Genomic DNA, 12,407 nt, shown 5'->3' with positions numbered 1-12,407 from the left:
TTTTCAGGTCCGCGGCTGTCGATTTTTTGCCTTTTTTTAAAGTTGTTTATATGACACCTTCCTGGTTCGGGAAGTGGACAAAACCCACCACACATTAATCAGGGGTCCCGGCAGGACCTAAAAAAGGCAAAAAATCCCACTTTTCTGGCGCTTCGTTTTTTGCCCGTTTTTCAGGTCCGCGGCTGTAGATTTTTTGCCTTTTTTTAAAGTTGTTTAAATGACACCTTCCTGGTTCGGGAAGTGGACAAAACCCACCACACATTAATCAGGGGTCCCGGCAGGACCTAAACAAGCCAAAAAATCCCACTTTTCTGACGCTTCGTTTTTTGCCCGTTTTTCAGGTCCGCAGCTGTCGATTTTTTGCCCTTTTTTTAAAGTTGTTTAAATGACACCTTCCTGGTTCGGGAAGTGGACAAAACCCACCACACATTAATCAGGGGTCCCGGCAGGACCTAAAGAAGGCAAAAAATCCCACTTTTCTGACGCTTCGTTTTTTGCCCGTTTTTCAGGTCCGCGGCTGTCGATTTTTTGCCTTTTTTTAAAGTTGTTTAAATGACACCTTCCTGGTTCGGGAAGTGGACAAAACCCACCACACATTAATCAGGGGTCCCGGCAGGACCTAAAGAAGGCAAAAAATCCCACTTTTCTGACGCTTCGTTTTTTGCCCGTTTTTCAGGTCCACGGCTGTCGATTTTTTGCCTTTTTTTAAAGTTGTTTAAATGACACCTTCCTGGTCCGGGAAGTGGACAAAACCCACCACACATTAAATAGGGGTCCTGGCAGGACCTAAACAAGGCAAAAAATCCCACTTTTCTGACGCTTCGTTTTTTGCCCGTTTTTCAGGTCCGCGGCTGTCGATTTTTCGCCTTTTTAAAAAGGTGTTTAAATGACACCTTCCTGGTCCGGGAAGTGGACAAAACCCACCACACATTAATCAGGGGTCCCGGCAGGACCTAAAGAAGGCAAAAAATCCCACTTTTCTGACGCTTCGTTTTTTGCCCGTTTTTCAGGTCCGCGGCTGTCGATTTTTTGCCTTTTTTTTAAAGTTGTTTAAATGACACCTTCCTGGTTCAGGAAGTGGACAAAACCCACCACACATTAAATAGGGGTCCCGGCAGGACCTAAACAAGGCAAAAAATCCCACTTTTCTGATGCTTCGTTTTTTGCCCGTTTTTCAGGTCCGCGGCTGTCGATTTTTCGCCTTTTTTAAAAGTTGTTTAAATGACACCTTCCTGGTCTGGGAAGTGGACAAAACCCACCACACATTAAGCAGGGGTCCCGGCAGGACCTAAACAAGTCAAAAAATCCCACTTTTCTGACGCTTCGTTTTTTGCCCATTTTTCAGGTCCGCGGCTGTCGATTTTTCGCCATTTTTTTAAGTTGTTTAAATGACACCTTCCTGGTCCGGGAAGTGGACAAAACCCACCACACATTAATCAGGGGTCCCGGCAGGACCTAAAGAAGGCAAAAAATCCCACTTTTCGGACGCTTCGTTTTTTGCCCGTTTTTCAGGTCCGCGGCTGTCGATTTTTCGCCTTTTTTTAAAGTTGTTTAAATGACACCTTCCTGGTTCGGGAAGTGGACAAAACCCACCACACATTAATCAGGGGTCCCGGCAGGACCTAAACAAGGCAAAAAATCCCACTTTTCTGACGCTTCGTTTTTTGCCCGTTTTTCAGGTCCGCGCCTTTCGATTTTTTGCCTTTTTTTAAAGTTGTTTAAATGACACCTTCCTGGTCCGAGAAGTGGACAAAACCCACCACACATTAATCAGGGGTCCCGGCAGGACCTAAACAAGGCAAAAAATCCCACTTTTCTGACGCTTCGTTTTTTGCCCGTTTTTCAGGTCCGCGGCTGTCGATTTTTTGCCTTTTTTTAAGTTGTTTAAATGACACCTTCCTGGTCCGGGAAGTGGACAAAACCCACCACACATTAATCAGGGGTCCCGGCAGGACCTAAAGAAGGCAAAAAATCCCACTTTTCTGACGCTTCGTTTTTTGCCCGTTTTTCAGGTCCGCGGCTGTTGATTTTTCGCCTTTGTTTGAGTTGTTTAAATGACACCTTCCTGGTCCGGGAAGTGGACAAAACCCACCACACATTAATCAGGGGTCCCGGCATGACCTAAAGAAGGTAAAAAAATCCCACTTTTCGGACGCTTCGTTTTTTGCCCGTTTTTCAGGTCCGCGGCTGTCGATTTTTCGCCTTTTTTTAAAGTTGTTTAAATGACACCTTCCTGGTTCGGGAAGTGGACAAAACCCACCACACATTAATCAGGGGTCCCGGCAGGACCTAAAGAAGGAAAAAAATCCCACTTTTCTGACGCTTCGTTTTTTGCCCGTTTTTCAGGTCCGCGGCTGTCGATTTTTCGCCTTTTTTTTAAGTTGTTTAAATGACACCTTCCTGGTCCGGGAAGTGGACAAAACCCACCACACATTAATCAGGGGTCCCGGCAGGACCTAAAGAAGGCAAAAAATCCCACTTTTCGGACGCTTCGTTTTTTGCCCGTTTTTCAGGTCCGCGGCTGTCGATTTTTCGCCTTTTTTTTAAGTTGTTTAAATGACACCTTCCTGGTCCGGGAAGTGGACAAAACCCACCACACATTAATCAGGGGTCCCGGCAGGACCTAAAGAAGGCAAAAAATCCCACTTTTCGGACGCTTCGTTTTTTGCCCATTTTTCAGGTCCGCGGCTGTCGATTTTTCGCCTTTTTTAAAAGTTGTTTAAATGACACCTTCCTGGTTCGGGAAGTGGACAAAACCCACCACACATTAATCAGGGGTCCCGGCAGGACCTAAACAAGGCAAAAAATCCCACTTTTCTGACGCTTCGTTTTTTGCCCGTTTTTCAGGTCCGCGGCTGTCGATTTTTTGCCTTTTTTTTAAGTTGTTTAAATGACACCTTCCTGGTCCGGGAAGTGGACAAAACCCACCACACATTAATCAGGGGTCCCGGCAGGACCTAAAGAAGGCAAAAAATCCCACTTTTCTGACGCTTTGTTTTTTGCCCGTTTTTCAGGTCCGCGGCTGTCGATTTTTCGCCTTTTTTAAGTTGTTTAAATGACACCTTCCTGGTCCAGGAAGTGGACAAAACCCATCACACATTAATCCGGGGTCCCGGCAGAACCTAAAGAAGGCAAAAAATCCCACTTTTCTGACGCTTCGTTTTTTGCCCGTTTTTCAGGTCCGCGGCTGTCGATTTTTCGCCTTTTTTTTAAGTTGTTTAAATGACACCTTCCTGGTCCGGGAAGTGGACAAAACCCACCACACATTAATCAGGGGTCCCGGCAGGACCTAAAGAAGGCAAAAAATCCCACTTTTCTGACGCTTTGGTTTTTGCCCGTTTTTCAGGTCCGCGGCTGTCAATTTTTCGCCTTTTTTTGAGTTGTTCAAATGACACCTTCCTGGTCCGGGAAGTGGACATGGTGCATGATATGGTGTATGGTATGTATATGGTGTATGATATGGTGTATGATATGGTGTATGATATCATGTATGTATATGGTGTATGATATGGTGTATGATATGTATATGGTGTATGATATGGTGTATGATGTCATGTATATGGTGTATGATATGGTGCATGATATCATGCATATGGTGTATGATATCATGTATGATATGTATGATATCATGCATATGGTGTATGATATGGTGCATGATATCATGCATATGGTGTATGATATCATGTATGATATGTATAATATCGTGTATGATAACGTGTATGATATGGTGTATGATATGGTGTATGATATCATGTATGATATGGTGTATGATCATCATGACTCCCCCAAATGAATGTGTTGGTTAATGGCTCTGAATGGCTTTGGTTTGAGTGGAGCAGAAGAGTGAAGACACCCTGAGTCGTTTTGTCCAGCCGTTTAATAGCACAGGTAAGTGGACACAATGATGAGCTGCTTGGTCTCAACACTGTTTTATTCATGAGCCATCTTGCTTTTCAGCCACTCGTTGGATAAGTCATCCACACTGTCAAAGCTGAAGGCCTGAGAGAAGCAGAAAGAGACTTCTTCACGATTCAACTTGCCGCTGAGATTTGGAAGGGGGATTCCAGCGTCCTTACCTTCGTGGCACCTGCAGCCTTAACTAGGGGCTGGATGCTGGCCACGTACTCCATCTGCTCTCGGGAGTCGTCCTCTATCAAAGAAGGTTTGGTTCATATGCTGGAGAAGATGCGGTCTAATACAATATAAACTTTTGTATTTGTGCTTGGTTGGTTTATGTAACCATCTTGGATCATAGATGAATTAGATTTACATGATTTTCTGTGGGAAGTTGTCTTGGTTACAGTTTGCTTTGGTTTGAGTTGAATCTTCTGGAACAAATTAAGGATGCTAACCAAGGCACCACTGTATTATATTGGGTATGTAATGTAATGTAATGATAATTATTTGTTTTAAACTACTGTTTAAAAAAACATACGCAGGTTTTGCTCCACCAAGGGAAATATTATGTTTCTAAATAAGGAATTCTACTTTGTTGAAATTCACTTATGACCGGCAGGTCTGGAAGACATTAACCGTGATGAACGAGGGATTACTGTACTAACCTTTACCAAAGACTTACTTGGTTCGGTGAATAGGAAACACACATGGTCCGTGTGGCCCCCATCACAAGCAGTGTCGTGATAATAGTAGAGGATGAAAGTACAAGACAGTCAAGGAAAAATACTACAATGTGGCGGCTGTGAGTAAAATGGATGTGTTCATGGACTGAGGATATTTGGGCTGCCCTGCTGGTAGTTTGCCTTTCAGATTCTCCAGTGAGATGTTCTGGAAGACAGAAGACAGAAGTTGTGAGTGGGAGATTCTAACAGCATCATGTCTTCGTTTCCACTTGCCTCAAAGTCCTGCTCCAGCACTGCAACTTTTTTGTCCATGTCCAGCTTGACTGTGGGAGAGATGCCATTCAGGCTTTTGCTTCCATGATGGATATCAATGACAGTGATTGGTCACAGAGCTCTGGTACTCACCGATGATGCCACAGTTGGTTGTTTTACCATGGAACTCGGTGCCTTTAGCCTTGAGGCTTTCATCCATCTCACTGACAATCTTTAAGGGTGCCTGCACAGCGACACAGAATGTACTTTGACAGTGAACAGAACACATGGAAGCATGGCACATTCATCATGCCGTGCCGCATCTTGGGGGCAGGCCATGTCTTCAGTGCAACATCCAAACATGTCATCTCTGCTGTCAGGCAACATGAAACAAAAACACCCAACATAAAAATATATCCTGCTACTATTGGGTTGGTTCCACCTACCATTTTGCAGATCTCCTTCTTTGGTTTCCTGGAAAGGATGAAAACGAACATATCACCCCAGGAACCATAGCTTTCGGCAAGTACATTAAATTGTCTTCAAAATAAACATCCAAGTTAATATAAAAAGGTATCAAAGGTACTTTTGTATACAATTCTTAAAATGTCATTTAAAATTGGGCTTGAATAGTTTTAAAAAAACATTGTTTTGTTTCTCATGATTTATAACTTTTCCAAAATAATATAGTTATGTCTATTTTTTTTTTTCATATTTGAGAAGCACGTAGGAATCGGCACTGGCGCAGCAATATTTTCCGGGCGTTCCCTCGGCAATAGTGTTGGAATTTTTACAATGTTTAAAGGCTGGAGAAGAAAGGAGACAAAAATGGGGCGAAATATCTCATTAGCATATTTCTATGAACACAATTAGCCCAGCTTTTATTTTTCATTTTAACAAGAAACTAAAAACCAGTTTAACCGGACGTAATGTCTCAAACCCTGCAGATCAGGTTGAGCAGGAAAACCTGGTGACAAAGAATTCTTTGTTGGTGAAAGACAATCAATAAATAGATTTCATTTATATTCCGTATCCACTTAGTAAAACCTATACCCCCTAAAAACTAAAGAAATACGTTTTAACGGTGAAATTACAATGCACCTTTGCATCAGTTCAGTTAAGCAACACATCCTCTTTTAAAATTGTGAAAAAGACACTGCAACAATTTTGCAAGCTCAATTCATTGAGTTAAATCTTTACATTTATTTCTGAGCTTCCGGAATGAATCCCTGATGTTAAAAGTCTGAAATGTAACTTTAACGTATACATTCTGATGCCATCTGAATCAAAGTATAGCTGGTTTACCTGCTAACGAGGCGGCCAAGGTAGCAACAGGGAATTAAACCTGCGGTACGGGTGCTTTTATACTGTGGCGTAGAGACATGTGCGTCATGAACGAGTCGTTAAAACTTTCAAGTTCAAGGTTTTGAGGAATCTGGAGTCACGGGTACCTGGTTGATAGCCAGGTTTGGTATTCAGGAGAGGAACGCAGAAGAACACATGGTGGTGGACTTTGCCAAAAGGATGGAAATGGCTGTAGTAAATACGTTCTTCCAGAAGAGAGAGGAACATAGGGTGACCTATAAGAGTGGAGGTAGGAGTCCACAGGTAGACTACATCTGGCGTACACGCTGTCATCTGAAGGAGATCAGTGGTAGGTGAAATTGTAGCAGACAGCATAGGATGGGAGGGTTGTAGAAGGACCCTCATGGTGAGGAAGATAAAGAGGACCAAATGGTGGAAGCTGACACAAGAAGAGTGTTGTAGGACTTGAGGACAGGAGTTGATACAGGCTCTGGATGGTCAGGAGGTGCTTCCAGATGACTGGACAACTACAGCAAATGTGATGAGGGATCAGGTGGGAGAGTACTTGGTGTGTCATTTGGAAAGAAAGCAGACTTGGTGGTGGAATGAGGAGGTGCAGGAGTGTATACAGCCAAAAAGGTTAGCTAAGAAGAAGTGGGACATGAGGAGGACTGAAGAGAGTAGACAGGAGTACACCGAGATGAATACTAAGGTGTGCTGGAGGTAGGACTGCATCAGGGATCAGCTCTGCGCCCCTTCCTGTTTGCTGTGGTGATGGACAGGCTGACAGATGAGCTGAGACCAGAATCTCCAGGGACTATGATGTTTGCAGATGACATTGGGATTTGTGGTGAGAGGAGATGCTGGAAGAACTGAGGTTTGCCCTGGAAAGGATGGATAGGATCAGGAAGGACTACATCAGAGGGACATTACATGTTAGAGGCCTTGAAGATAAAGTCCTTTAGGCCAGACTGAGATGGTTGGGACGTATCCAGAGGAGAGATAGTGAATATATTATTAGAAGGATGCTGCCAGGTAGGAGGCGTGGAGGAAGACCAAGGAGGTGGTTTATGGATGTAGTGAAGGAGGACATGAGGGTAGTTGGTGTGAGAGGACGGATGTAGAAGATGGAGGAGATTGGTTTGCTCTGGGACCCCTGGAGGGAAATGCCCAAAGAGGAAGAAGAAGTGAAGGTGTGGGTAGGAATGTAGATCGACTGGTAAATTAAGAGCTTTGCTGTACCCTGGCAGTACGGCTCCACCCTGAAAATCACACATAACAACCATTCCCACCCTAGAATTTGGGGGGGGGAATGAAGCTAGCATGTTTTTGCAATGTGGAAGGAAACCGGAGTACCCAGTTAAAAAGCCACGCATGCACGGGGAGAACATGCAAACTCCACACAGATATGGCCGATGGTGGAATCAAACTTGGGTCTCCTAGCTCTGTGGCCTGCTTGCTAACCACTTGTCCCACTTGAAAATCAGATTTCTCCAATTGATGGTTTATCTTCTGGATGACAGTGATACCCAAGTTATCTGTCCCAGAGAGACCCAGCCACCCTTGGCTTGTAGTCCCTTAGGTGACAAGCCAAAGCTGATGATCATAGGTGAGGTTCGGAATGTAGATTGTCAGGTAAATGGTACGGTTACACCCTGTACATCATTGTTCCCAAATCTGGGAACGATGAATCTCTGCATGAATGTGAATGTGGATCAACGGGTCCATTGGGAGTTTTGCCATCCACCCTGGATTTCATCTTTCCCAAATGCATGCTATGTCTTCCAGGCCCCGGGGGGGCTGAAGCTGACCAAATACACATTCAATTATTTTTAATAGTGAAAGATCATCATGACTTTCCATGGAGGAATGTTGTTGGAGGCTATGAGCTGCTTTGGTTTCAGCGGAGATAGACTAGGACACCTTTGGTCGCTAGGTCCAGCCATTTAATAGCACAGGAAAATGGACGTATACTGGATGTATATAATCACATGTGCTGTTTAAATGCTGTTTTATTTTTGGAGCCGCCATCTTTTCAGACGCCCATCTCAGCGATATTATTTTTCAGAAACTCATTTGATAAGTTGTCCACGCTGTCAATGATCAACTCCTGAGAGAAACAGAAAAAGAGTTTAGCGTTTCACTCCATTTCAGAAAATGTATCAATGAGGATTTTAGCGTTGTTACCATTGTGGCGTTTACAGCGTTACGCAGTGGCACCATGCTGGATGCATACTCCATCTTGTCCCTGTTTGACGTCACTGTCAAACAAAATGTCATTCTTAAAATGACATTTTAATGTGGTCGAATAAATTAAAATGTGATTACTGTCCAGTCATCCCTCGTCATATTGTGTTTCAAATTCCACGGCTTCACTCTCTCACATTTGTCAGACGTATATTACGTCATACATCTCTGCTGCTGTGTGGGTGAATGCAGCCTATTAGCTTTATGAAGCGCAGACTGGTATTTAGCATCTGGAATCCAGTGGCAAACAATGGTAACGTGATAAACGAGGGATTACTGTACTCACTTTTGACTAACAGTTACCTGTAGGTGGAGCCCATAACAGGAAACACACATGGAAAAAGTTCTCATTAAGACCAACGTTGTAATAGTAGAGAATTAACGTACAGACAGTCAAGGAAGCATGCTGTCAAAATGGGGGGGGGGGGGGGGGGCTGGCTGTGTGAACAATGAGTGTGGTTATAGACTGAGGATATCTGGGCTGCTCTGCTGGTAGTTTGCCTTTCAGATCCTCCAATGAGATGTTCTGGAAGACAAAGTTGAGACTGTGAATGGGAGATTCTAATAACATAATGGGCTCTAATTTTGTAGACCAGATGCTGGCGCGGCGCACCCACGCCTCCATCTCTCCCACCGGCACAGTGGCAAAGAGGGAGGAGAGAATGAGAGGTGAGAGGTGAGATGGTCTGACACAGCCGAGTGTAACCTTAACCCATCAACCCCTTAACTTTAACCCCCTCTTGTTGCCTTTAAATGCCGGACTGGACTGGACTGCCATCGGAGGCACCATACATCATTCACCAGATACGCCCCCTGGTGGACACGTCATCTGTTCCTGACAGTTACATTAAACACAGCAGCAGGCTAATCCAAGCACCAATTTATCAATCCAAGAACCTTTGATGGTATAATGTGCTCCTCCTCTCCTCCTCATCCTCATTCTGGGGGAAACATGAACAGTTAAAAATAGATCCTACAGACAGATTTTAACTACCAACCTACCGGTCGGCATCATACTTTCGGCTGCCGTCAGGTTGAGTTGGTGCGTGACGTCCCAGATGTGATGACACAATAGATACAAAAATGTCCATGCAGGTTCAGACGCCTCCATGAAATAGCGGTTGCTGTCATTGGGAGGTTTTGGAGTCTGCATGGTGCGCCTATCAGCCAATTTACCATTACGCATGCTGCGCTTCGCCTGCACCAAGAATAGACCAGGTCCAAGCTGGTGAGCTTTGTCAGTTTTGTCAAGAAATTGTCACTGCGCCAAGCTGAAAATGTGGACTCCTTCCCCAGTGTGCTGCAACACCCATCTCGGCGAAGTCCAGTCTACCAAATTACAAATTGAATGCGCACAGTGGTGCACTGGACCAAATTCCCACCGCGTGGGCTGCACCTCGCTGCGCCACCCTGCACCAACCTTGCCCTGCGCCACAAAATTAGAGCCTTCATTTGTCTTCATTTGAAATGATTTCGTTTCCACTTGCCTCCAAGGCCTGCTCCAGCACTGCAACTTTTTTGTCCATGTCCAGCTTGACTGTGGGAGAGATGCCATTCAGGCTTTTGCTTCCATGATGGATATCAATGACAGTGATTGGTCACAGAGCTCTGGTACTCACTGATTATGCCACAGTTGGTTGTTTTACTATACAACTCGTCGGCTTTAGCCTTGAGGCTTTCATCCATCTCAGTCACATCCCCCCAAAATGCCTGCACAGCGACACAGAATATACTTTGACAGTGAACAGATCACATGGAAGCATGGCACATTCATCATTGGGGCTGGCCATGTCTTCAGCGCAACATCTCTGCTATCAGGCAACATGAAACAAAAACACCCAACATAAAAATATATCCTGCTACTATTGGGTTGGTTCCACCTACCATTTTGCAGATCTCCTTCGTTGGCTTCCTGGATGGGATGGAAAAAGACAAACCATTTGCCCCAGTTTTATGAGTGTGCATGGTGTGTTGCATGGAGACATGTGATCCAGTGTTCCCTGGTTTATGGCAGAGGATAAGTGCAAACCTTGCAGATCAGGTTTAGCAACAAAACCCGTTCTTGTCTTTTTTGTTTGACGCTGTACAAAAGCAAACAATAGCTAATTCACTTGTCGTCACGGGAGTTCCGAATTAGGCTAATTCAATGGTTCGCTGCTCAGAAGGACTATCATGGCTCGCACAAAGATTACACTGGATGTATGAGAGCATGCATGGATGGAAATTCCTTTGAAGAACTACGCCCCACCAGAACTAGGTCCTAGCGTACCGTGCTAAGATCCGGTCCGGTCAGCTCATAAATTGCAGCTGCTCGTTTAAGCCTACCGAAGGAAACAAAATCCTCCTGATTTTGCTGTTCTAGTAAGTTAATTATTGGCACGAGGGTTGCTAGCCCTTCTACTGAGAGCGCCCTTGAGCAGTGCAGTAGAGGTGTCCTAAAGCATCAAGACCCATAACAGGTGATCACGGGGTGATCAGCACCGATGAAATACCCCCACTACCCTGTAATACTATCTCTACTACCCCATACCGCGTAACAAAGACGTTCAATATTAATGTTGGTAAAGAAAACGTATGCATTTTGATGCTCTTAGAATCAAAGTGTAGCTGGTTTACCTGTTAACGAGGCAGGACAGGTAGGAACGAGTAAATAAACCTGTGTTACAGGTGCTCATATACTGTGGTGTAGAGATGTGCGAGTCATGAATGAGTTGGTAAAACGTTCAAGTTCAAGGTTTTACAGAATCGAGACTCACCTACTCCAAAACTTACTCAACTGTGCTGGGAGGTGGGAGTAAGTCACTCAAATGTAAGTCTGAAGTCGTAACCTCATAGACCAGGCAGGGTGTGGCCAGCACCTTTATTCAGGGGGCAACGCCCCAGAAAGTAGAGCCCTACATGTCAGGATCCCGCCTCCCCATTTCCCCTCCCCTACCAATCATCCCCTTATTGCAGTGTCCTGATGTACCGCCAAGAAGGGCGGAGGGGTGGCCCTGTATGTGGAGAAACAACAACATTACAAAGTGATCAAGATTGTGTAGACTGCCATTGACAATATTTTAGAATTTATTACTATTGATATCTGGAAAGAAAAAACAAAACGGGTTCATCAGTTTTCATAAATGGAGACTTCAATAGGGCTGCACGGTGTAAAGTGGTTATAGCGCAGGTCACACAGCTAGGAGACCCGAGGTCGCTTCCCCCCTCTCTCTGTGGAGTTTGCATGTTTTCCCTGTGCATGTGTGGCTTTTTTCCGGGTACTCCAGTTTCCTCCCCCATTCCAAAAACATGTTAGCTTCATTGAAATCAGAGAAACGAATATTAGAAATGAATCAACCATGAATATTAATATAGAATGTAATAATATAGAATGTAATATTATGAAAATGAAGTCCAAATATAAAGACCAAAACGTTGTGTTTTTAGTCATAAAAAACTTGTAATACTACAAGGAGAAAAGGTCATTTTAGTTGCACACAGCTTAAATATTAAAGCACCACACCCACACAAGTCGAACTTTGTTATTCATTTGAAGTCCAAAATAAAAACCGGTCTAAGCGGTCTAAGCAGTCTACCCGGTCGCAGCCTGCAAACCTTGCAGATTGGGTTTAGCAGGAAAAGTTGCTGACAAAGACGTTCAATGAAAATGCAAATGTAGAAGTTTAAAAAAAATGAAACATCCCGCTCATCACTGTGTTCATACTGTTGTGTCATTTTTTCATGAAAATATATATTTTAATACACCATGTTCAATTTTTCCAAAGTGTGCAACTACGATCTACATGAGTTAAGCAACACATAATGTACTATATTTCAAAACGTGGAAACATTTCACACTGCTTTTCCAAGGTCTCCATTCATGGAATCAAACCTTTACATTCATTTCTCAGCATTCGGAACTGAAGTAAAAATTGGCATGTTGATTCATTCATTCATGATCAAAAAAATGTTTTTTTAATTTTGGAGTTCAGTCCCTGACCCCAAACCCTGAGGCCAAGTCTCAAGCCACCAAGCGAGGAAGTC

The 12,407-nt window shown here is 44.0% G+C and overlaps 2 protein-coding genes across 2 annotated transcripts; both read right to left on the bottom strand.

The window, feature by feature from the left end:
- Positions 1-3,865: 3,865 nt before the first annotated feature.
- On the bottom strand, positions 3,866-6,152 carry LOC144899630 (glia maturation factor gamma-like). Its single transcript, XM_078792581.1, has 8 exons — positions 6,138-6,152; positions 5,279-5,306; positions 4,986-5,076; positions 4,854-4,903; positions 4,736-4,785; positions 4,580-4,659; positions 4,077-4,150; positions 3,866-3,999 (listed from the first exon to the last, which is right to left on the bottom strand). The coding sequence occupies exons 2-8, from the start codon at positions 5,279-5,281 to the stop codon at positions 3,931-3,933; spliced, it is 417 nt and encodes a 138-aa protein (XP_078648707.1). The 5' UTR covers positions 5,282-5,306; positions 6,138-6,152; the 3' UTR covers positions 3,866-3,930.
- A 1,980-nt stretch (positions 6,153-8,132) lies between these two features.
- LOC144899659 (glia maturation factor gamma-like) lies at positions 8,133-11,017 on the bottom strand. Its single transcript, XM_078792875.1, has 8 exons — positions 11,001-11,017; positions 10,269-10,296; positions 10,004-10,094; positions 9,872-9,921; positions 8,861-8,910; positions 8,688-8,767; positions 8,325-8,398; positions 8,133-8,247 (listed from the first exon to the last, which is right to left on the bottom strand). The coding sequence occupies exons 2-8, from the start codon at positions 10,269-10,271 to the stop codon at positions 8,173-8,175; spliced, it is 423 nt and encodes a 140-aa protein (XP_078649001.1). The 5' UTR covers positions 10,272-10,296; positions 11,001-11,017; the 3' UTR covers positions 8,133-8,172.
- Between the last annotated feature and the right edge of the window lie 1,390 nt (positions 11,018-12,407).

This window comes from Doryrhamphus excisus, linkage group LG8 (genome assembly GCF_037039965.1).
Source record: "Doryrhamphus excisus strain RoL-2023G ecotype Guam linkage group LG8, RoL_Dexc_Guam_v1.1, whole genome shotgun sequence".
In the NCBI taxonomy this organism is placed as follows: domain Eukaryota; kingdom Metazoa; phylum Chordata; class Actinopteri; order Syngnathiformes; family Syngnathidae; genus Doryrhamphus; species Doryrhamphus excisus.
Note: the sequence above shows the minus strand (reverse complement) of the source record. Positions and strands in the feature narration are given on the sequence as shown.